At 42.3% G+C, this 25,180-nt stretch overlaps 1 protein-coding gene across 3 annotated transcripts; it reads left to right on the plus strand.

The window, feature by feature from the left end:
- The first annotated feature begins 1,776 nt into the window (after positions 1 to 1,776).
- Positions 1,777 to 23,695, plus strand: LOC108935985 (DENN domain-containing protein 2A). 3 transcript variants are annotated; one of them, XM_018755002.2, is made up of 20 exons: positions 1,777 to 2,129; positions 8,227 to 8,325; positions 9,162 to 10,082; positions 10,703 to 10,830; positions 11,746 to 11,846; positions 12,539 to 12,700; positions 13,020 to 13,113; positions 13,356 to 13,406; positions 14,500 to 14,690; positions 16,092 to 16,201; positions 16,848 to 16,917; positions 18,405 to 18,482; positions 18,959 to 19,099; positions 19,728 to 19,876; positions 20,561 to 20,738; positions 20,818 to 20,859; positions 21,257 to 21,362; positions 21,859 to 22,140; positions 22,374 to 22,460; positions 22,544 to 23,695. In XM_018755002.2, exons 2-20 carry the CDS (start codon positions 8,240 to 8,242, stop codon positions 22,573 to 22,575), a joined length of 3,009 nt encoding a protein of 1,002 aa, XP_018610518.2. In that variant the 5' UTR covers positions 1,777 to 2,129; positions 8,227 to 8,239; the 3' UTR covers positions 22,576 to 23,695. The 3 variants fall into 3 exon arrangements, with proteins under 3 accessions (XP_018610518.2, XP_018610517.2, XP_018610519.2); XM_018755001.2 differs by having other exon boundaries at positions 1,777 to 2,120; XM_018755003.2 differs by having other exon boundaries at positions 1,777 to 2,120; positions 14,503 to 14,690.
- Positions 23,696 to 25,180: the final 1,485 nt, after the last annotated feature.

Below are 25,180 nucleotides of genomic sequence, written 5' to 3' on the forward strand. Positions count from 1 at the left end.
GGTGGCTTTGCAGATGCAACGTGTGGTTTAAATGTCCATGATGGAGGGGAAGAGAGACTCCAGAGACCCTGTTTATTTCTTCATGTGTTTGAAAATAGAGAAAGCATGAATATACATAATTATATATGTACATACAGTTTGTGTATGTACATATATATAGAGAGAGAGGGGAGAGCGAGAGAGAAAGCAAGAAGATATCATATGTATATCATATATATGTGCACACACACACACGCACACATGGCATGGGTAAGTAAAAAAAGTATCTGCAATAATGTTACCCTTTCATGAAATTTTACCTTCAGAAAGGAGAAATGTAGGAGCTGGATGCATAAATATCTTGCCGAAGTTAGAGTATGAAATGCTGAAAAAAGTCATGGAAACACTAGAAATTTCGAGCAAAAGGAGGTATGGTGTGTGAGCAGGAATGACTCACGTGGAGCAGCTGTCGTCGTCAACTGACAGAAGACCAACTGCCGTACTAGCTGCTCATCTAGGGTCACACAGCTGGGTTTTGGAGGGAAAGAGTTTTATTCGTTTATCTTGGGCATTTACTCTATTTTACATCGTCCTTTTTTGCTTTTAAAGAAAACAAGTGGAATGTTATAATATTAGACACTTAGATTTCGTCTGGGAAAATGAGGAACAATGTTTTTATTTTTTGTATATGAAAAAAAATCTAAGTCATGTAATGTAATGTCAGATTTTCCAGTATATCTAGTCACAGAATGTATGAAAGCAGTATTGCCTTTTGCTTTTGCATAACAGTGGGAGGACATGTAGTCTAGAAAATACTGTATATTAATACATGTTTGTCTTGCAAACTTGATTGCAGTGTTTTTACAAAGGGGATAATAATGCAAATAACGACATTTGAATGGTCATAACTGAGTGGTAAGATGGTAATGAGCGGTAAATTCCCTTGTTCATACCATCTCTTGACACAGACTGTTCTCACGTTTTGGGCATGTTAATTATGTGATTCATGTGTTGTCAGTGATGACTGAGAAGAACATAAACAACATCAGAAGTATTTGGAAGAAACAGCAGAGAGTGTAAGTACTTTGGAAATAAGAATGGAAAAATATAGTGTCATAGGAGGCTGCATGTGACCGAACCTCCTCTGGTGACCAAATATTGAAATGACCGAACAGCCCAGTGCTTTGCAATAGTTTATTTATGAATTTTTTTAGAGTTCACAGTAAAAATCACTTATTTCAATATTTGAAGTGATTTACTTGCAAAAAAATTTTGTCAAATGATTGAAAATATATATGTATATAGACATAAATGCTGGTTTCATAAGGAATTGTGGCAAATGTGTCTTCTTCTAGCAGGGCGTCGTGACTGCTAGTATCATTTCTCTTGGGTGGCTGGTTAACTGGGTAAATGGAACCCAAACTATTAAAAAGAAATCACTTAATTTAAATATTTAAAGTGATCTCCAAGCATACAATGCAAAACATTTTACATAAAGCATATTTGCATGTAACAAGGTTATCATGTCAAGATAATTTATAAAATTATATATACACATATATAAACCTACTGTATGTATGTATGTATATATTTCTTGCGAACAGATCTTGTCATATGAGGATGAACTGCATTTATATGTTTACTGGTGTCTCCATGGTAACCAAGAATTCTGACAGCTGCTGTTCGCAGTGGGCGGAGCTATGATAGATGAGGGGCAGGAAAAGCAGAGAGGGAGGTGTGGCAAAGTTTTTGGGACAGAGAGAAGGAATTTCATTGCATGGAAAGGCAGCCCAGCTGTCAAAGAGAGAGAGAGAGGGGGCAGGGAGTGTCGGAGCAGGAGAGAATAGAGCACAGCTCTTGAACGGGACTAAAAGAAAATTAGAAACTTTATAGGAAGTTTATCCTCATGTCTGAGAGCAAGGCTTTGCCGTATAAGTTTTAATTTTCAAATTGACTGTAGAAGTCCTTGGAACAGAATGGAGCCAAGAGTTAGGTGGGACAACTGAAGGACCTCAATGGAGGGCAAAGAGATGTGCACATTTTGACAGGGAACGGGGCAAGTAGTGTGTAAGGAAATGGTGAAAGTAGACACTGGTGTATTCACTGTCACTTTTCAGAGAATGAGAGGCCCACAGAGAAAGGTAAGGGAGGTATGTCGGGCGTATCAGTGTATTTCCATTTTCATACGTTCATCTGATTGTGTATTTTGTGCTTGTGTCAAGTGTGTGTGTCCGCAACATCTCTTTGACACGATCTGGTGTTCAACATCTGTATATAAGTGTCATCTAGGAAACTACCATAGAGATCTTACACTATGTAATAACAATGTACAATATGAGTTTCTTCTGGGGTCACATAAAGCAAGTGATGAAAAGAAAATATATGTCTGGATTTCAAATGACATGTCATTTATTTCCTAAGGAGAAAAAGACAAATAACAAAGACTACTCTGATATGTCATTAAAGGCAAAAAAAATATTGCTATGTACATATATAAAATCACCTGAACTTTGCATTGGATTATGAAAGGAAATAATTGCACATGTCAGGGCAATAAGGTAATGTAGTGGTTATAGTTGGTACCTTGCAATCAAAGGACTCAGGTTCAAATTCTAACTCCTGCTGTAGTACCTCTGAGAAGTACTTGCTGTAAAATTTCTCCAGTGAAAACTATCCAGCTACATAAACACATAATTGTTAGTATCTCACTATAAAAATATCTTTTGACTGTATGTCAAGAAAAGGGTCAGCAAAATGAATGAATAATAATAACTGGTATAATAATATCTGTTCAATACATCTGAAATGTTCAAAATTACACTATATTAAGACTATACTAAGACTTAACACAGAAAAAATAAATACATTAAACTGTCTGGAGCAAGTCATGATGGAGATTGTTTTCATGTCAAAATATATGGTTCAGGCTGATATTCCCAGCAATATATAGTATACAACAGTTCTTATCGTATAAAATTTATTTTAGGTGTGACAGTGTCTTGCAGCAGTTTTCCCTGTAGAAAAACATTGCAGAATATCTACAGCAGAGCACTTATGTTAACCAAAAAAGTAATATTCTAGGCTAAAATGTTGCATTTTTCAATCATTAAAATATCCAAACTAAAGAAAACGTTGAAAATATTATTGGGCAACTGGATAAAAGAAAACAGGAAGTTCTGTTGAAACTGCTGACTCTATTTCTGTTTTTAAAACCTCACCTTCTGGCCTTCAGTTTTTATCAGTGACAAGCAGGACACGTCTTAAGTTGCACTATTGAGAGGAAATGGTTAGAAAAGGGGAAATGTTTTGAAGATGCCAAGAAATAAATTCAGTGTTTTCGGTTAAATTACAATTACAGTATAAAAACTGTGATTTATTGAATTATTTCATGCCCAAAAACTTCAGCATTTAATATGGCTGAATATACTGTATTTAGTAATGCCTGTTTATATAATATAAAATCTGGACTTGAAGACAACACCAACGAAATATATACATTTGGTTGTTTGAGTTTGCAAATGTCCTGTTTTGTAGGAGTGCTAAGAAAACAGTGCTAAGAAATGTACAGGAGAAACATTTTAGTTCATGGACAGTTGTGTTCTTTAGAGGAAGCAAGCTGTTTTGCATTATGACTGCAACTAAGACAATCACATACCATGTTTAGTGCTCACAGCAAGACTACATCTGACTATTTTTCTCGCCAGATAACATTGCAGTTTTGCAGTTATTATAGTTGAGTCACACAACATTTTTATGCTGTTTATTTCTAAAAGTTAGTACTGAATCTGCTATTTTAGTAGTGAATTAGGTTTACCATAATCAGTGTTGTGATTGGTTGAGACTGTCATCATGACAGGAAGTAGGAAATAGCAAGCAGGAAGTATATGCAGATTTAAAAATACCAGTTGCGAGTGTAAAATTATCACATTCCTGGGAAAAATTGCAGTTATACTGAATAATAAGTCAGTTTTAAAAAGTTATATATTTTCATAAGCTTTGTAGCAGTTTCTCATTGCACTGGACCTTGTTTTGTGAGGAAAGGGAGTATATTTTGGTCCTGAGTTTTGTCTTCAGATTTGTTCCTCTGATTTACCACGCACTTGCGCAGCAGTCTTTTCGTCCGTCTCTCAGTACACGTCTGCATCCCGAAGAGAGCTTTCCCAAGCCTGAACGTGTGGAGGTCCACAGGGAATAAGGGGTGGAGGACTATAACACTGCTTCAGTGTAGTTCAGTGGGAGTGTGGGAAGCATGTTGCTGGGCTTCCAGTTTCAGTACCGGAGAAGAAGCTCCCCATGTCATATTGACTTCCCATAAAGTTGTATTTGTGCACTTGCCATGTTTTAAAAAGACAGTTAAGTTGTAAACAACTCCAGTTACGCTTGTAAGCAACTCTCAGGTGTAACGTGCCATTTCTTTAGATTTGCCACATAAATTTTTCTCCATTTTAATGTGACAAAGGGCACACCGACATTTGAAACAATCCTATAGTGAGACCATAAACAATGACGTCTAGCTGCCTGCATGTTGTTGTTTGGACCTGGTCGTGCCATTCCCGTCGGCTGAAATATTGCACCACAGTCTTCAAAACCGCATCGTCGCTATTCCAGCGATGACAGTGTGCACAAATATGCTACATTTGGTCCTCATTATACTGTCTTTGCCATTTGGCTAGTGTCATGCAAGCACTAAATTGTAACAGCATTAAATGGTGAATCATTTAAAACAGATTCAGGAAACACACTACACAGGACTATAGTAATTCTTGCTGAAATGTCTTTTTAGTACAAGTAGTTTCCAAAAGTACATTGGAAAAGTATGTATGATATAGGGTGCAGTGGTTCAAGCTGCTGTCTTTGGACTCAAAGGATTCTGTTTCAAATCCCAACTCTAATACTCTAGAGCTAGGCACTTACCCTGAATCAATGCGGTAGAATTACCCAACTGTATGAATGGGTAAATAATTGTTAGTGGCTTTAGACAGAAGTGTCATTTAAATGAATAAATGTAATATATGTTAGAAGAGTATTAGTGGTTAGAGCCACTGCCCTTTGACTTGAAAGACTTGGTTTCAAACTGCACCTCTTGCTGTAGTACCCTTGACCAAGGTACTTACCCTGAACTGATGCAGTGAAAATTACCTGGTGTCTAAATAGGTGTAATGTTGCAATTTTATTGCAGGAAAAGTGTCAGTTAAATAAATGCTTAAATGTTAAATGTACAGGGGTAGGGAAGTGTAAAAAAAAATAATAGTTCCTGTATTAGGATGAGGGGGGTGCGGTGGCGCAGTGGGTTGGACCGGGTCCTGCTCTCCAGTGGGTCTGGGGTTCGAGTCCCGCTTGGGGTGCCTTGTGACAGACTGGCGTCCCGTCCTGGGTGTGTCCCCTCCCCCTCTGGCCTTATGCCCTGTGTTGCCGGGTAGGCTCCGGTTCCCCGTGACCCTGTATGGGACATGCGGTTCTGAAAGTGTGTGTGGGTGCGCATTAGGATGCTTAATTTTCCTTATCCAAGTTAAAATAGTGCAGAAGAGCATGTACAGCATTTGTGACATACCATCCATGGAGGAGAAATGTTTTGGCTGTCGTGTTTAGGACAGATTTGAGCCAAATGTGACTTTGCTGTGTTTCTCCAAGTTGGGTAACGCATGTTGATGTTGTCATGTTTGCGGAGTGTTTGTGTGCCACTTGAAATCCTGCAGTCTCGTATTGTTTTTCTGCTGACGGTGATCTGCGAAACTCAACCTTTGCTCTTTCAGAAATAGCTGTCAGTTATCTGGGGGAATTGTTGTGGGAGGGATGGAGGAGAAGGCACATATCCTGTTGTAGCACATCTTGCTATTCAGACAATAGCGCTCGCATTTTATTTGATGGCTGTTGCAAGGGGGGGATGAGCAGGTCATATTCATTTCCAAGGGAAGCCACTGTGTCCCTGTTTTGAGTGCGCTCAATGCTCAGGGCACAGGGTTCACTGGCCTCGTCACACACATCCTGCCTCTGCTCATCCCTCTTCCATTCACTAAACACCAGCACCCACCAGAACTTATCCTTCAGTGCTGTTGGCACTATGCAGCCCTTAACCAGTGTAATGTGTGTGTGTACTCAGAGTGCAGTGTGTGTGTATTCTGAGAGAAGTATGCAACCTGTGAGACTACTTCTCATTAAATAACCATTTTGTGGTAAAACCAAGGGACATGGGGGAGGTGCACATACTTTCAAGCATCACTATATATATATATATATATATATACACACACACACATACACACACGTTTACATTTATTCATTTAACTGACACTTTTCTCCAAATTTTACTTATAATGTTAAGCTACCTACAATTATTTACACAGCTAGGTCATTTTACTAGAGTGGTTAAGTACCTTGCTCAAGGATACTACAGCTAGAGGTGAGATTCCAACCTGCAACCTTTAGGTCCAAAGGCAGGAGCTCTAAAAACTAGCTGTCCCTGGTGTACTATACTATAGGGTAAACCATGGAGAGTTTGTGATCATTGCTCGAAATGCTTCTAGAATCATTACCATGGTGTCATGTTCAGTGACTATATTCTCTAATCTTTGTGAAATGGTAATCTGATTGCTTTTACCATTCTGTGAGAGCTTCTCTAGGCTGATGCACATTGTGTCTCTGGCTATAAACAGAAAACTGTTGAATCACGTTCCTTCTAATGGAATATTTTCGTAATGGTATCTATTCAATAAACATATTAACTTCTGCACTTATTTAGTTCTATTGCTGTTTATGCAACATCTGCTCATAGAAAGTCCCAAAGCCTTCTCAACAACTGGCTCTCCAAGATGTTCTGCCTGCTGGATCCTATGATTTACTGAACGCTTGAATCCCGGCTCCTTGGAGCCATGACGAGACTTATTTATTGCATAGTCCTTCTTCCCAGATGTTACCCTTTTTTTCTGCATCAACAAGTCCTAAAAACACATCAGTGACATGAGTCTTTTCATACAGTCTTTCAGTTGGGTGCTTTAACCCCCCCTGACCAATATCTTCTGGAATATCCTGCAAAAACAAGGATGAATGCAACATAATGAAATACCAAGTTTATTACATTTATTCATTTAGCTAAAGCAACTTACAATGTTAAGGTCATGATTATTACATGCTTACAATAATTTACCCATTTATAGAGCTGAATAATTTTACTAGAGCAATTTCAGGTAAGTACCTTGCTCAAGGGTACTACAGCCAGAGGTAGAGATTGAACCTGTGACCTTTGGAGTCAAAGACAGTAGCTGTAAACACTACTCTACCAGCTCTCCTTTATAGATAATGAAAAAAGCAATGCCAAATTGTAATCCATGGATGTGGAATACAGCCGTTGGGAAACATTTTTAGTGTTTTTTTAACTGAAAAGTTATTGAAGTTATTAGTAATATTACTGTGGTGATACACCTTTCTCCTTATGCAAATCAACACCTACATTTTTCTGCAGTCAGTCAAAGGGTTTGGAAATGGGAAATGGTAAAACTGCAGTTCTGGTCATCTGAGTTTACAGTCGCTTTTCTGCCCTCTTCTCTTCTTGTGGGTTTGTTTCCCAAGAGAAAAAAAATGGCGGGAGTTGACTGTTTCTGACAGTGTGATTCCTGCACATCTGTAAGTAATTTGTAAGGGGGGGGGGGCTAATTGAAACCCACAGCTCTGCCGGGGCTTTTATTAGATGGCAAGCTGAGGAGGGGTGACTAAAACAGAAGAGTGCTAGTGCTTGACGGACAGATTTTTCCACCAGTCCTTTATTCATCAGTCCTCCTGGCATATGGTACGGGTGACGATATTGTCAAATCCCTTAAGCTGATTTACACCATAAATTTATGACTTCATCCTCCAGAGACGCTTCACACAGTTAATGACAACAGAGTGAAGCTGAGTTTATAGTAACATGTTTGGAAAAGAAGTAAATTATCAATAGAAAGTTAAAAAAAATAGATTGTATCCAGGGTTATAGTAAGCTTGGTGTGTTTTGTCATCAGCTGGACTGATATGCATCCAAGTGTTCATTTACATTTCTTCATTTATCTGATGCTTTTCTTCAAAGCCACTTACAATGAGATGAGATGAGATGAGATACTTTTATTGTCATTGTATGCATCCAGCGAAATTTTGTGTGGCAGCCCTCAGAACAACAGCAGCAGAAAGAAAGAACCGATGTTAAAATTCAATTATTTACCCATTTATACAACTGCCAATCTGCTGGACCTGATGTGTGGTCCTCCCCCTTTACAGGTGTGCAGACAGAATGCTATCTGTTAACACCATGACTGGTGGGTGTGCTCTGCAGCTCTGCGAGAATGCCGACAGCTTTGATTACCATCCAGTAAACAGGTAACCTGGGCGGCTGCAGGGTTGGGGAGGGCGGGGGGCGGTCATCCACAGGGCTGGTTTGCATTCCATCTGAGTGCTCTTTAATCTGTATTTCTCTCTTTAAAAACATTTACTTTTGCTTTTCAGTTCCTATGAGGTTTTATTTTTACTTATTTTTGCTGAATTTTGGCAACGTGCTTGATGGCTCTTAAGTAAATATTCTTTACTAATTAGGCTTTTTCGTAATGTTGCTCCAACAATGAATTTACTCCCTCTGGAAAACATCAGCAATGCAGGGAGGGCTAGACGATGTAAAAGTCTTGGTGGTGGGGGCATGCCTGGAACTTCACGTGCTTCTGAAATCGTTGCACTTGAACAGCGATAAAAATTCTATTGCACTCACCGAGTTTCCTTCATTTTCATGCTGTAAAAGCTTATTGTCTGTTTATATAATTTTCTGTTCATTTTTGAGCCAGTGAAAGGAAGGAGACCTGGACCTTTCTGTCTGTTACACTTTTTATATCAGTTTAATTGCTTTCAGTCTGTTCTGTATGCAAATTTTTAGTAAATTAGGTGGGTCAAGGTCCACAAAGTCCCACAGTAACCAGAAGGGAGCAGCTGTGGACACAGGAAGCACATTCCTGTTTCCCAGGCTCCCGAGTGTGGGAAGTTATGGACAGTGTTTATGGATTATTGCTTACTTGTGTCTCACAAAGAGCTTTATTAATTATTCATAACATTTGTTTATTATTACTTTGTTGTGTTCCTATTCATAAATAAGTCCCTTCCCTTAAATTTCTTAAATTTCCGTTCATTTTTAATTGTTACACTGTCTGTTACTGCTGCCGGACCACCAGGTTCCAGTGCTGTGTGTTGAAAGCCGGAGAAGATCCATCTGTGTCCTTCAGAAACTCAAGCCAGTACAAGGCCCCTCTCTCCCCCTTGGATAATCTGAGTGACTCTCTGGGGTGTGCCAGTATGCCTGCCAACAAGAAGGGTCCAGGCACGGGCTGTCAAGCCAGCAAGAATACCCCAACGGGAGGCACCTGCCTCCCCAAAACTCTGGCTGGTGTAAACAGCATTCAGGAGAAGATCTCTCAGTGGGAGGGCAAAAAGAATCCCATTCCAGTGTCCCGTGTGACAGACCAATCAATGAAGGAACTGGACATGGCGAGTAAGAAGGACCTTCAAACAATTGAGGAGAAAAGGGGGCAAAGCAAGAGGTCTGTCAGCTGGAACCAGCAGGACTCTGGGAAGGAGAATGCTGGGAAGATGGGGAATTTGAAACCTAAATCCCTTGAGCGTTCAGTTGGGGGGAGGGAGCAGATGTTGGAAAAAGGAAACTCTGGGAAACCAGCTGAGACCCTATGGGAGAGGCCAGCTGCAACTCACATGAAGAAGCTTGATCAAACTCTTAAAGAGGGTCCGAGTGACCCCCCGGTTAGGCTTCCTGGAAGCCACTTCTGTCCATACTCTAAAGAGGCGCCAACCAAGGTTGAAAGGGAAACATCAGAGTCCATTGTTGGGTCGCTCGACAGGGTACGTCCCCACGGAATTCAGCTAAGTCAGAGCCTGGTGAACTCATTGAATGAGCCATCATCCATCAATCCCCTGCCCAAACCTCAGCGCACCTTCCAACACCCCACAATGAGGGGGTGCTCACGTTCAGCACAAAGGAATCTCCCCCCCCTGCCCTCCATCCCCCCTCCACCTTTGCTCAGTTGTCCAAACCTAGGAGTCAAGTCCCAGTCTGACCAAAAGAGGGACACAATCTGCAGGTGAGTACCTATGATTAAGGTTATGGGTTTAGTTAGCCTACCGGTATTATAAAGTCTGCTTGTATATCGTCCGTTGCTTCATTGTATTTCATTGATTTCAAGGAAGTGCTTCTGGAATTGCAGTTTTCAGAAAGATTTTGAGAATTCTGGAATTCCAGTTTGTATAAGGTTTTCCTCGCATAACGATTATAATGTGTTCCCAAAGGGCATTCTCTTTGAAAGACCTCATATTTATCGTACATTTATTTGAAGAATTAATCAATAAGTCTTTTCTGAGCCACAAAGGGTTCGCCCATGCTTTTACTTGTAAGACGATAACTGGAAGCGGATTGTGTAGCTGTGTCACATGCCCTGTAGGAAGAATTATGGGTAATGTAGTTTATGGTAGAGCATGCGTTCATCTCAGTCTGCATTGCTCACACCTGCCCTGATGTTAATTGGGTAATAACTGTATTCACATGTCGACTGCTGAAGTTGTTCTGTCTTCTGTGCTGTTCTTGAGCCATGTTTGAATGTTTGAGTCAAGGACATTGAGTTCTCTCCCCAAGGACAGGTGACAGGTGTTTTAACCTCACTTTCAAAGCTAACAACCCTTTTCTTGTCTTCTCTGTCCCTTCCAGGAAGTCCAAGGAGTTAGAGGAGCTGCTGCAATGCACGTCCCCAGACTCCCCGCTGGACTGGTATGGCTCAGCAAGGCTGTCCCCCACCAACACTCTGTCACAGGAGAACATCTATGAGGACATCCTTGGTATGAATCTGGTACTGTGGTGGTGGGCAGGTAGAGGACACGCCTGCCTTAGCTGTATCACACACAGCATGGTCTGTACATTTGCATTTCTTTATTTAGCAGACACTTTTCACCAAAGCAACTTCCAGTGAACTCTAATATTGTCATCCCACACACCTTATTCACTGTGGTGACTTACACTGCTAGATACACTACTTACAATGGGTCACTCATCCATGCATCAGTGAAACACACTCTCTCTCTGTCACTCACACACTATGGGTGAACCTGAACAGCATGTCTTTGGCCTGTGGGAGGAAACCCACACAGACAGAGGGAGAACATGCAAACTCCACACAGACTGAGTGGGGATCGAACCCACATCCTCCCCTCTCACGCAGACAGTGTGAGACAGCAGCGCTACTCGCTGTCCCACTGTGCCATGTACAAGACAGAAAGCTGTGAGGAGTGTTAATCCAATTAGTTAATCGGTGGCACTGTGGTGCGGTAGGTAGCGCTTGTGCCTTGCAGACCCCGAGGTTTGTATTTAGGCATGGGATTGAACGTGGCCTAGTCTGTGTACAGTTCCCATGTTCCTACCATGTTCAATTTAGTTAACACCAGTGTAAAGTGCCATGAACATGGCATGACATGAACTTGACATGAACAGCCCAATTGGGGCTCAGAGTTAATAAAAATGGAGCAGTAGGTGGAGTAGCAGTTATAGCTGGACTAAGAACCCAGGTCTGAATCTCACCCCCTGCTGTGGTAGCCTTGGGCAAGGTGCTTACCCTGAATTGCTCCAGCAAAAAATACTCAGCTGTGTTATGGGTAAATCATTGTAAATGGCTTGGCAGTTATGGGGGTCGGTGGGATGATTTGTGTGTGTTTACTGTACGAGGAATTTCTTAGTCCGAAGTGTGGCTGACATTGCAGACCCCCCAGTAAAGGAGAACCCGTATGAAGACATTGAAGTGAATGGTCCCTGCCCCAGGTCTCTCTCTCCCTCATCAGTTGCCCCCGGCACCTCCACAAAGGTCTGTTTTTTGATGTGTAATGAACCTGTGTCATGAGCATGTATGCATACCAAGTGAAACGTCAGTTGAATTTCATCATTTGTAGAATAAGGCAAGTATCGTCAGGGTATGAGTGTATAAATTTTAAGCACTTTATCAAATTAAATTTCATAAAAATGAATAATAAAAATTATGCATGTAATGATTAGAACTGAGACATCAGGGTCGACACTGGGTACTGTAGGAATTAGAGCTACTACCTCTACATATAAGGGTTGTAGGTTCTAACGTCATCTCGTGCTATAATGGCCATGTGCACGGTACTTACCTTAAGTTGCTATAGTAATTACCTCACTGTTTAAATGGGTAAATTCCTGTAAGCACTTAACATTGTATGTTGAAAAAGCATAATTTAAATGAATAAAAATGTACTGATTATCCTCCTATCGGGTGCGTGGAGGCACGGGGGCGCGGCTGGTTTGACCGGGTCCTGCTCTCTGGCGGGTCGGGGGTTCGAGTCCCATTTGGGGTGCCTTGTGACGGACTGGCGTCCCATCCTAGGTGTGTCCCCTCCCCCCCAGCCTTACGCCCTGTGGTGCCAGGTTAGGCTCCGGCTCGCCGCCACCCCACTTGGGACAAGCGGCTTCAGCCAGTGTGTGTGTGCGTATATGTGAGACTACCCTCCAGCTCCCATAATTCTGTGCTTCTGACAGATTACCTCTAGGCCAGGGCTGTTCAGGGAAAACTCAGACAGGCGAACTAATAGGTTCCAAGACCTGTGCAGACCCAGCCCCCCCTCTACTCCCAGCAGCCCTGAAAACACCCCCCGTCTGTCGGGTGACCTGTACAATCGCCGATGGAGGAGAACCCCCAAGGTAGGAACCCAAAGAGCTCAGGTGGGAAGTGATCATTTAATTTATTACAGTGTACTTTTTAGGTCCAATCTCCCCTCTTGTATTTGCGACCGAACACCGAAATAATAGTTAAATAATTATAAGTAAATAATATAAAAATAAACAGCAAAAACTTTGGTTAAAAATCAACTCCAAGATATTGATTTATGCTTGATAGGAGCTTCAAGAGTTTAATCATAGTTGATCCGAAAATGTTTGGATTGGAAGCAGTTAGAAAAGAACTGCGGGCCTTGGAAGTGTGCTAAATATCAGTCATTATAATAAATATGTTTATATGAAGATGGTCCAGAAGATCAACAGCATCTTTGAAGCCCGGAGGGGGAAAAAGCGTGTGAAGAGGTTCTCGCAGACTGCTGAGTCCAGCCTGGGAAGAGGTTTGTGTCCTTGGCAGTGCTGGCCAAACCGCCTATCCTGTCAGTAAAGGCAGTAAATAATGTATATCCACATTTCCATGTGATCAAAATGACATATGAGCAGTTTTTATCACATTTTGATGGTGATATGGTCCGACACTGGCAAGTCTTTTAGATGCGTTTCTTTTGTGCGTTTATCTTCTACCACTAACGTGTCTCTGTGACTTTTATGGCCTTTCTTTCTTCTTTTATCACTGCTGCAGTAACAGATGACAACAGCGAGACTGACAGCGATATAGAAGAGAAGCTAAAAGGTGAGAAAAATGGTCTAAATTCTTTTATTTGTAAAAAAAGGTAGCTGAAGGCAAGACCAATAAACCTCCTGTGTTTTTGTTATCCAAAGGAATGATCGTTAATTGCGTTAGTTGCTATGTCCAGACACCCCTTGACTTACACAAACAGACCGTTCTTCAATGCCTTACGTAAGTCAAAAGTCACGTATTTCAGATTCCCCCTTTTCCCCCACCATTCAACGTAATAACATTAATTTTTTCATCTGAGTTATTACATCTTGATGTTTCTTTGTTATTATTATTGTTTTCATGCTAGCTGTTCCTTTCACTTACTCCTTTATACGTGCAGCATCCTTCACTATCGTATTCACAGTCGATAGGGCTAAACCTGGTTCCCGTGCTATAGACGATAATCTTTGTACATCTTCATACTTCGTTATCATTTTCAATTTCATTCCCAAATTGATTGCTGTACCCTTGTACATCTTCATACTTCGTTATCATTTTCAATTTCATTCCCAAATTGATTGCTGTACCCTTGCAAAACAGTTCTTGTTGTCCTTCAAGTGTACATTTATCACCAGGCATTGTGAATAATGGGTAAAAAATATGCAAAAAAGTTGTACACTAAGTAGAGGAGATGCGTTCACGGTTCAAAACACGCGGGAACTGGGAAGATGCAGCTTCCTGCTTTGTCTGGCTACACCAACTTGCGCTTAACATATTTCAGATGTTTTGCGTAAGCGCTGTCCGTAAATAATGTGGATGCTGGGAATTTTTTACGTAAATCTGGATTTACATAAGTCAGATTTACGTAAGTAGAGGGGTGTCTGTATGTTTTGTTGTTTATCTGTTGTGTAGTCCTTGGAGTCCATATGACAAGTAGTTCATTATATGTGTAAAAAAGTGGGGAGGGGCTTGTCATTCCACTGTTCTTCATTCAAACCTGTATATAACTGGATGTGCTGAATGAGTTGAGGTGAGCTGATCTGGAACTGAATGGCAGAGTTCAGCTCATGTGCTTCACACATGAAAATCCATAAACTGGTAACAACCTAAATGTGAACTTTCAAAGCCTCTGTGTTAGTGCCGGACTGACTTTTCATTCCTTCAGCAGCTGAAAGCTTGCGTCTGGTGTCCGGCCGATCCAAGCTGAGACAAGCAAGTCATCAGCGCTCCGTTGAGTGGGACACAGTGGACCCGGCAGAACGGAAGCTCTTTGAGTACTTCCTTGTGGTAGCGCTGCAGAGGGCCAAGGTTGGAGTGTCCTATCTGCCAGAAGTCACACAGCAGTTTCCCCTCAAGGTGAGTTGTGAGAAGAACATGTGAGGAAACACACACTGGTCCCTCAACTTACAAACACAGTTGGAACCAGATTTCTTTTCATAACTCAATTTGTTTGTATATCTACTCCCTCATATCACTATCAATCATTTACATTTATTTACTTAGCAGACACTTTTCTCCAAAGCAAGTTCCAATGAGCTCTATGTAGTGTTACCAGTCCACATACCTTATTCACCAAGGTGACTTACACGGTTAAATACACTACTTACTTACTTTAACTTACACTGGGTCACTCATCCATACATCAGTGGAACACACTCTCTTTGTCACTCACACACCATGGGGGAACCTAAACTGCATGTTTTTTTGGACTGTGGGAGGAAACCCATGCAGACACAGGGGGAACGGATAAACTCCACACAGACTAAGTGGGGATTGAACCAATGTCCTCGGACACTATCCAGGCACTGTGAGACAGCAGCTCTACTCACTGTGCCACCCCTATCAGTAAAAACTTTGTGGTATTGATATCATTTGGTTTATTTTGCTTATTAATCTGACATTTCACAATTTCCTAATCAGTCCTGACAATTGACTTATTCATCCTATAAATGTGTGCAATGTTTGCCAGCTTCTGGCCTCTTTCAACTTTGTTATCTATGCAATCAGAAAAGTTAATAACACAGACATCCCTTGGTTTAGGTATGGGTTAGGTTCTGTAAAGGTCTTTGATAAAGCTTTAATATATTAAAAATACTTTCACTTTCTATTTTAACATTTCTGTTCAATTTGAACGACATTAAAATGAAAAGGGAAATAAAAAGGAAAAGGAAAATAAAAATAGATTGCCTCCAAACACTCTTATTTAATGCCAGTTCTTGATCAATTCATCCCACAAATATGCAGGATTCATCTTTATATTATTGATCATGGACACTTTCAATAACCAAATGAGCTATAAACACTGTGGAAGGAAGTGGAATGAAAGTGGTCTGACACTCCCATACTCTTCTGTAGCATTTTATCGCCAACAAATGCATATCTTGTAACTTGAATCTAGAACTTTTATTTATTGACTCCATTTTCATTAACTGCTTGTCACATCCAGGGTCAATATGTTCCAGAGCCTATTGTGGACACCAGAAGTATGAGACGGGAAACACCATGGACAGGCTTTAGTTTAGTCTGCAGTCTGCAGTTATTTTATTTCTGAATCAACATGTGCAACATTCATCGGTATCTGGTCATTTTCACTTTTGCCTATTTAGACTGCAGACACTTTGTCAAAAATTTACTATTTAAACATTTAAAACACAAGGGCTCACAGTGCATACAGTTTATACTGTATCTGCTGTGTGTACATGGTTAATTATCTGGTGACTGCTTCGCTCTAAGATGTAATTGTTCTGCTGCTGCCAGTTTGAGAGGAGCTTCAAGTTCATCCGGGAGGCAGAGGACCAGGTGAAGGTCATCCCCCAGTTCTGCTTCCCTGATGCGAAGGACTGGGTTCCTGTCGACACCTTCCCTAGGTGAGGCTGACCGAGGAAACGACTCCCTGTTCCGCCCAAACCAGTGCAGATGTAACGTTTTATTTTTAATGTATGTACTTTTTCCATTTAAAGCCAGTTTTCATTATGACTCCATGGTCTCCATGTATGGAACAATTACATGTCTGTTTAAAATCATGTTCATATGTTTTCAAGAACCTATTTAAAAAATATATTATGAAACGGCATAATATTTAATATGGTTCACATAATATGTAAGTCTTGTGTTTACCTTTATTGTTTTATCCGTTCTGGCACCTTGTTCTTTAGTTTTGAGAACTGATTGATGTAATTTCCACTGTCACTTTTATCTTTAACCCTCTTTTTTTGTTTTTGGGAAGGTCCTATGACAGGCCTACTGTTTTTTTTTTGACCTCCCTGACAGATTTTATTATTCTCTTGGCACTTTTACTCCTGTGTAAACTTTTGTGAGCCCATAAAGTAAACCATTGCAGTGTTCCTGCGTATCGACTCCATCACCGTGTGGCATTTTGAGACCTGAGAGCTGCTTTGTGTAATTCATTTGTGTTTACTGAGCTGCCCAGGGCAAGCTTATGTCCAAAGCGACACACCTTAGCGTATTGAAATTATGTCAGGGAAATCATCCGCTTTCCTTGCTGTGTTTCAGTGAAACTTTTTCCTTTGTCCTGACCGACGAAGACGGGAGCAGACGGTTTGGATATTGCCGCCGCTTGCTGGTAAACACACCTTGTTTTTTTAGTTTCAGCTGAAAAAGCACTAAAAGCGTGACAGAGGTATGGGGATGCAATTTTCTCGTGGGCCGGTGACTCTCCACCTCATCCTGCCTCGGCCCACTGTGCGGTGGTGGGGGGACAAGACGGCGTTGGTTGGCATCACTTTAAAGTTGATGCAAAACGCGGTACATCTTGTGCATCAGCATGCAGCAACTGTGCAAAGACCCAGAAGATTTAAATTAATGCACATCATATCGCGTACTGTATGTCAGTAAGCCATTCTGTAGCTACACTTTGCACTGCAAGGACAAACGCGACACAGCCGAGTACATGCAAATACAACTGCAAAACATAATCAGAGCACAATTTCTGTTTAAAAAAAATACATTGTTCAGTTAATGAATCTATAATGAAAGAGTGTCTATAAGAGAATGTATAAAGGAAAAGGATATGATGTGGTTCTGATTTTTTTTTATCCAAAACTGTTGAATATGCAAGATTGTTATACACACACACACACATTTTCAGAACCGCTCGTCCCATACGGGGTCACGGGGAACCGGAGCCTAACCCGGCAACTCAGGGCGTAAGGCCAGAGGGGGAGGGGACACACCCAGGACGGGACGCCAGTCCGTCGCAAGGCACCCCAAGCGGGACTCGAATCCCAGACCTACTGGAGAGCAGGACTGCGGTCCAACCCACTGCGCCACCCCATCTAAGATTGTTATACTGATTTATTATTTATTTAGAGCAACTTATTTAGTTGCACTTTAGTGTTATGTTTATGCATCATCTATGTACTGTAACTTAGTTTGTGGGAAAATGTACAGTGCTGTAGTGAAATGTACATATTTCCAATGTCAGCATCAAGACATGAATTTTAGATCTATATGACAGAAATACACACAGACACACACACACACACACACACACACACAGAGACAATATCTACAATCGCTCGTCCCGAGTGGGGTCGCAGTGAACCAGAGCCTGAAATATGTGAAACTGCTATAATTATGTATCATTTTTGAACAGTAGCTTAGTTTTCAGGAGAATATGAAGTACTTTTATGAAATGTGCATATTGCAGATGTAAGCATTAAACCATGAATTCTAGGTCGAAATACCAACGAAGAACCTATTACACTGGATGTTTACAAAGTAGAGAAATGAGACAAACCACACACACACACACACACACACACACATTGTCTGAAACGCTAGTCCTATTTGGGGTCGTGGGGAGGCAGAGCCTAACCCGGAAACACAGGGCATAAGGCTGGAGGGGGAGGGGACACACCCAGGACAGGATGCCAGTCTGTCACAAGGCACCCCAAGCGGGACTCGAACCCCAGGCCCACCGGAGAGCAGGACCCGGTGCAACCCACTGCGCCACCTCACCCCCCTGAGACAAACCAGAAAAGTATTATTTGATTTTTTCATACTTAATGTGTTCATCATTTGAAAAAATTTACACGAATCTACCCACAGCCCAGCGGTAAGGGGCGGCGTCTCCCTGAGGTGTACTGCATGGTGAGCCGGTTGGGTTGCTTTGACCTCTTCTCCAAGGTACAGCTTTCTGTCTAGCTTTGTGTGTGTGTGTGTGTGTGTGTGTGTGTGTGTGTGTGTGTGTGTGTGTGTGTGTGTGTGTGTCATAAAGATCGTAGAACTATACCATTTTCCCACAAGAACTGCTACAGGTTCTCTTCTGGAAAACATTCCGGATGTGTTTCTGTACTGTACTTGTACATGTGTTGACATATGGCAGCATGGTGCAATTATTTAGCTTATACTTTTCTCCAAAGCGATGTTAAGCTACTGGCAGTTATTAACCTATTTATATAGCTGGGTAATAATATATTCATGTATTTTAATTGAAGCACTTAAGAGTAAGCACCTCACTCGAGGGTTCAACAGCAGGTCGTGGGTTTCAAACCTGCAACCTCCAGTAGCACTAACCACTACGCCACCTGCTGCCTTTTTGTGACCCCTATGTCTCTGTGTGAAAAGTGTTCACTTTAACCACACCATGTTTTCTCTGCAAGATCCTGGATGAGGTGGAACGAAGGCGGGCTCTCTCTCCCGCGCTGGTGCAGCCTTTCATGAGGGGCATCTTAGAGGCCCCTTTCCCTGCCCCCGGCAAGACCATCACCATTAAGAGCTTCATGCCCGGCTTCGGAACTGAGGTGACGGCAGAAATAGAGCTGTGTATTCCCACGCCATGGTGAACTCCACTTGTTACCACCACCGTATCCTGTGTCCTATTTCTCCTGGTAGTCCAGGAGTTGTTTGAACAGGATCATCTCCACCATGAGAAGTTTTTTTCACACCACAAATAGGGACCTGTCAATGGAGAGAAACATCTTCCAGAGTCATAAAGAGAACAGCTTCGCTGAATTGTCCCCCATAGCTGCAGAATGAGACTTGTATGGCAGAAAATAGAACTAATTTTAAAAATTAAATAATGTGATTTGTTTCTATAATGTACTCTTCGCAATACAATGATGCAGAATACTGAAACACTGAGCACAAGTGGCACGAAATCAAAAGGTGTTTAGAAAAAGAATGTATGCCATGTAATGGTATGCAAACAGTAATTAAGTGAACCAATTGGCAGGTGAGGAAAGGAAAACAAAAAACTCCCCATATGAGAAAAGGGGGAAAAATAAACTTCTGGGGTTCCGAGTACTCGAGGCTGCCCACCACGCCTGGACATTCTTGGTCTAATTACACTGAGGTGTGCCATGGCTGACTGCCACAGGACCTCCAATTGCCCATGGATGAGCTTGTGATCCCTCCACCATTTCATCGCAGGTGATGCAGCTCTGTCGACCCTCTGACTCACGCCTGGAACATGTGGACTTCGAGTGCCTGTTCTCCTGTCTGAGTGTCCGCCTCCTCCTGCGTGTCTTTGCCTCCCTGCTCCTGGAGCGTAGGGTCATCTTCACTGCTGACAGACTGAGGTACACCCGCCTTTGTCACTAAGATTCTACTCGAGTGAGAAGCCTCATATTCTGACGTTTTGAATTCAGCATTCAATTCAGTGTAACTACAGTGCTTCTTGAAAGTATGTGAAGCCTTTGTGTTCCTTAGTTTTACCACAAAATGGTTATTTAATGAGAATCAGAGTTTTTTGTGTGCTCATGTGACATAATAGGTGTGTAATGACCAATTCCATATGTTACTTCAGAGGAAATCACTTGTGTAGTAGAAACACGGAAGTAGCTCAGGTGTAAAAAATAAGTGAAGCCCAAGTTGCATTGGCAAAACCAAGAAGGTAAGTAGAATCAGGGGTGTAAATCATCATCATTTATTAATTTTAGTGTATTTTAAGATTTAACATTTAGATTTTATAAGATTATTTCATTATTTTATGCATGAATAACAACCATCCCTATAGGGTTCACATACTTTCAAGCAGCACTGTATATGTTACTACATATTTACTTTTTCCTGCTTACTTGGCTTTTACCATGTGAAACTGGGCTCTTCCTTGTCCTAACAATGAAATCTTACCGTAGAAATCTTTACTAAGCCTGCTGAGCCTATACTGGGAATTGAATCAGAGGACTTATCATCTAAAAGATCTAATGGTTTTTCACACTGTTCTTTGACACTGAGCCCCTTCTCACTGTTTGCCCCATCAGTACCCTCTCTCAGTGCTGCCATGCAGTGGTGGCCCTGCTCTACCCTTTTGCCTGGCAACATACCTACATCCCCGTGCTGCCTGCCTCCATGCTGGACATTGTCTGCAGTCCCACCCCCTACATCGTGGGCCTGCTGTCCAGCTCACTGCCCAGGCTGAAGGAGCTGCCCATTGAAGAGGTAAGCTACATCTGCACGATGACTCTCCTGGAAAGAACCACATCCTTGACCTTCTGAATTCCTCCTGTTCTTTCCACAGGTCTTGGTGGTCGACCTGGGCAGTGGTCGCTTCCTCAGACAGGTAATATCAGCTGCGTCAGACCAGCCGTACTTTACCACGGTCAAAGTCGTGCTTGATACAGTTCTGCTTGAAAGTAGAAGAAACTCATAGTGATGGTCATTATTCTAATAATAGGGCAGAAGACAGCAAAAGAAATTTCAAGGTGTCTTGAGGAAGTACTGATTCGACACTGACTCGGAGAACAGTAATTCCGAGCTATATTTGTATTTTCAAGTGTAGGATCCATTCCAGCTGGCAAACTCCCACAAAGAGCAGCAGGACCCAGAGTGATGTGTGTAGCAGTGGTGGCATTTCAGTATAAACAGGGATAAAGGAGATGTGGTTTGTACATGTTGTGAGAAGCTATTCCAGATTCAAGACTGTTTTACCTCTTTGTTGTCCCATTTGTCCTCCCCAGCTGGGCGACGAGGACGCTATCCTGCCGCACAAGCTGCAGGCTGCGCTGGAGCACATCCTGGAGAAAAGGGTGGAACTGGCCCAGGAGAAGGCAGAGCTGCTGAAAGGTAAGCCCCAGCTTGTCCTCCTCAAGATGCAGGGCAATATCAGCTTGTTACATTTTTTTTCTCAATGCACTTGGAGAACTGTAACTTTCCTTATATTTTATGGTTCATAGTTATTTTTTCACATTTTATTTTTGTACAACATTTTTATGCATCATCTCCTAATGCTGTGGCATATGACATAGCTAATAAAAATGGAAAACAACAAAAATTACAAAAAACAGCTGCGTAAGTAGCTTAATGCTGTAAGTCCCTTTGTAAAGTGTCTGATGAGTTTTGAGACCCTTCTTGTGAAAAGAGATTCAGCAGCTCTGAGGGACAGAGGGTGCTCATTCCACCACATTGCAGTCAAGACCAAGCACCTGCAGACTTTAGATTTTGGATCTTGTGTGTCTGTCTGGGATCGCCAAGTGGCTCAAAGGAGGTGGAGCAAGGGAGCGATGAGACCCTGGAGGTATCCGTCGTCTTCCTTTGAGCTTAACTCTTTTCTTCTCCACAGACTCTGGCTCTCTGAGCGCCGTCGTGTCCGAAGCCTTTGTACGCTTCTTTGTGGAGATGGTGGGCCACTACCCGCTCTTCATGGGCACCTTTGAGCGGGAAGAGGATTCCTTCTCCTCCACCTCCTCCTCCTGCTCCCCAACTCCCGCCAGCTTCCAGAGCGAGGCCTTCCACAAGGCTGTGTGCTCCCGGAGCCTGCGCCGCTTCCTGGAGGTCTTCATGGAGACGCAGATGTTTGCTGGCTTCATCCAGGAGAGGGAGATGCGCAGGCATGCCCTCAGAGGTACTGAAGAGATCATGGGCCTTTTCTAACCCTGCCTCTCCTGAGCAAGAAAAAGGTTGACCATATTTCCGTCACATGCAAACGGAAAACATGAGTCGTAGCATCAACGGGTTCACAAACATGAAAATGTGTATTCCAGATGTTTGCATATGAACGGATAGGTGTACTTTTACCTTCTGTAAAGTTTCATCTGCTGCACTACTCTGTCCTAAATGGTCTTCTTCCTTGTCCAGGTCTATTTGAAACCAGAACTCAGGAATACCTGGATTCTCTTCCCTGGACTGAGCACCGCGGAGTCAACAAGTTCCTCAAGGGCCTCGGTGAGGAGCCCACTGTGAGCGTCCCTCAAGTCCAGTTTCTTCATCACGGGCCAAATAACCTTTCCCACCTTTCTTATTTTCAGGAAATAAAATGAAATTTCTCTCCAAAAAATGAGGACCAATAAAGGATGGAAGGATGGAAATGACATCGATCAGAGGATGACTGCTAGGCTGCAGATTTGACCAGCTCAGTGATACTTCAACATCCACAAGTGGCCATATGGTCAAAATGTGTGTATTATAATGTTGTAAATATTTGTGGAAAATTTTCTGTTACTGTATGAATGCACATCACAGTCAGATTGTTTATGTATTATCTAGAATGTTCAAAAATTTTTTTGTTTTTCATCGCAGGAAGCTCGTGTTAGACATTGTGTGTGCACTTGACTTTGAGTGTGATTAGAGTAAGGAGATAAATTTATTTTGCATTTTTTAATAATAGTTTGGCCATTTCCACCATCCTGGCACCTGATTTAGCCCAAAGTGAGACACAGGGACAAATGCAGACAGTGCTCATGGAGACAGAGGATGCTAGCGGGACCACAGGAGCATGGACTGATGTTTTTTTCTCAGGTCATGTATTCTGGCTAGAGCCTCATTGGAACTGTCCACATGAGGGGTGTTCAAATGTCCACATTAAGGGGTCTCCAAATGTCCATGCGAGGAGCGTTCAAATGTCTACATGAGGGCTGTCCAAATATCCATGAGGGGTGTCCAGCTGTGCTCAGACACACAGCTGCGAGATTCATACCCGGCTCCATGTGTCTCATCTTGGGCTAAAGCAACTTCCGTGATGGACAGGACACCCATCTCCATGGAAACCAGTCAGAACAGAAGAGGAAAAATTGTATACTTTGTGTGTAAACAGGCACCTTTGACTCTGAATTGTAACATTTTAATAAGTGTGTTTTCCTGTGTTTGAAAGTTCTGTTTACAGCTTCATTTTAATCAGTGTGAATTTGTTACATCTATATTGTTCACAAAATTATCCGTTCACTTAAAAAAGTTAGCTGAAGGTGTATTGGATCCAGCGTGGCCAGTGAAATTTGACGACGAGCAATGGTAAAACAGTTAAACTTTCAAAGAAATGGATTTAAACTACATATATGTACATTACATGTATATTCTTATTAATATACAGAATAAGCTCTCCTCACAGGAATTTGAACCAGATTTCAAGAATGTACACAGACAAATGTAATGCAGTGTAAATTTGACAAGCAATAAAAAATAAAAAAGGCTATTCAAAATAAAATTTTAATATTTATGAGATTTCAATTTTTATTTTCAAATGACTGCAAGGTGATGGACTTGGTGTAATTAAGATTTTTCACTGAGTAAACTTGGTATTTTCAAACTATACCTACTATAAATGATTTACTACTGTATAAGCTGAATTGTACAATAATGCAGTTACAGTTAGACAGACACTTGAACACACATTCCACCCAAATAAAATACAATAAAATAATTGCCAATGTAGGGGGGTGTGGTGGCGCAGTGGGTTGGACCAGGTCCTGCTCTCCGGTGGGTCTGGGGTTCGAGTCCCGCTTGGGTTGCCTTGCGACGGACTGCTGTCCCGTCCTTGGTGTGTCCCCTCCCCCTCCAGCCTTACACCCTGAGTTGCTAGGTTAGGCTCCGGTCCCCTGTGACCCTGTATGGGACAAGCAGTTCAGAAAGTGTGTGTGTGTGTGTGTGTGTGTGTGTGTGTGTGTGTGCGTGTGTGTAATTGCCAATGTTGACATTTAAGATTTGATTTCTCCACTTGCGGCCCATTCACAACATTAATTGGACACCCCATACTACGGTAATACTGGATCAGGGACACAGTCCTGGGTCGCTGGGGTAGAGATGATCAGGGCCGGCCTTAGGTCAACTGCACCTGTTTGACCCAACGGGGCCCCGTACCCATAGGGGGTCCCTTACGTTCCCACTTTCAGATTTGGAAAAAATATGGAAGACCTTCCAGAAGAGGTGATATAGTTTTAACATATTTTATATCAAAACATAAGCTAATTAATAATAATGTTGTTTTGTTTTTAATACAATTGAATAGCATGTATTCCTAATTCTCCGGCCTTACGCCCTGAGTTGCCGGGTTAGGCTCCGGTTCCCCGTGACCCCGTATGGGACAAGCGGTTCTGAAAATGTGTGTGTGTGTGTGTGTGTGTGTGTGTATTCCTAATTCCCAAAGAGAAATAACTAAGCCCATAAGGCCCCACCAAAATGGACCACATTTGGGGCCCGCAGTTGCTAAGGCTGGACCTGGAGACAATGATCTCAATAAGTGTTTCAGGAGAACCAGGAGATACCGTCTGGCACAGTTCTGGGACCCAGGGTCAGTCCGGGTGTTTCGGCCGACTCTCGGTCCGTTTGGCACGGCCCTCTGGGAACCGATTCCAACAGTAGACCCTTGGAAGTGGGCCCCTGTGCTTGCTAAATACTGCGTTTTGTACCTTCTTGGACTGGGCCCGAGTGGAGAAGGGAGGCGTGGCGAGAAATGCAGGAGAGCGCCTGTGACCCGTGCCGAAACACGCCGACACACAGCAGGCGAACGCAGGCCCGGGGTTCTTGGCCGGAGCCGAGAAACAGGCCGGGACGTTGGAGAAAGAGGCCGAAATAAAGGAGCTGCATAATCTCGCTTGAAAGTGTACAGGCTGCTACGGTTATGGTAATCCTTTCTCAAATGTCGGCTGCAAACGGACAACTCTGCTGGCGGG

Source organism: Scleropages formosus, chromosome 5, assembly GCF_900964775.1.
Source record: "Scleropages formosus chromosome 5, fSclFor1.1, whole genome shotgun sequence".
In the NCBI taxonomy this organism is placed as follows: domain Eukaryota; kingdom Metazoa; phylum Chordata; class Actinopteri; order Osteoglossiformes; family Osteoglossidae; genus Scleropages; species Scleropages formosus.

Coding starts and splice junctions, on each gene's coding strand:
- LOC108935985 (XM_018755002.2), top strand. CDS start 8,240: ATGCTATCTGTTAACACCATGACTGGTGGGTGTGCTCTGCAGCTCTGC. Junction 12,701..13,019: donor GATGGAGGAGAACCCCCAAG/GTAGGAACCCAA, acceptor GTTTATATGAAG/ATGGTCCAGAAGATCAACAG. Junction 13,114..13,355: donor TGAGTCCAGCCTGGGAAGAG/GTTTGTGTCCTT, acceptor TCACTGCTGCAG/TAACAGATGACAACAGCGAG.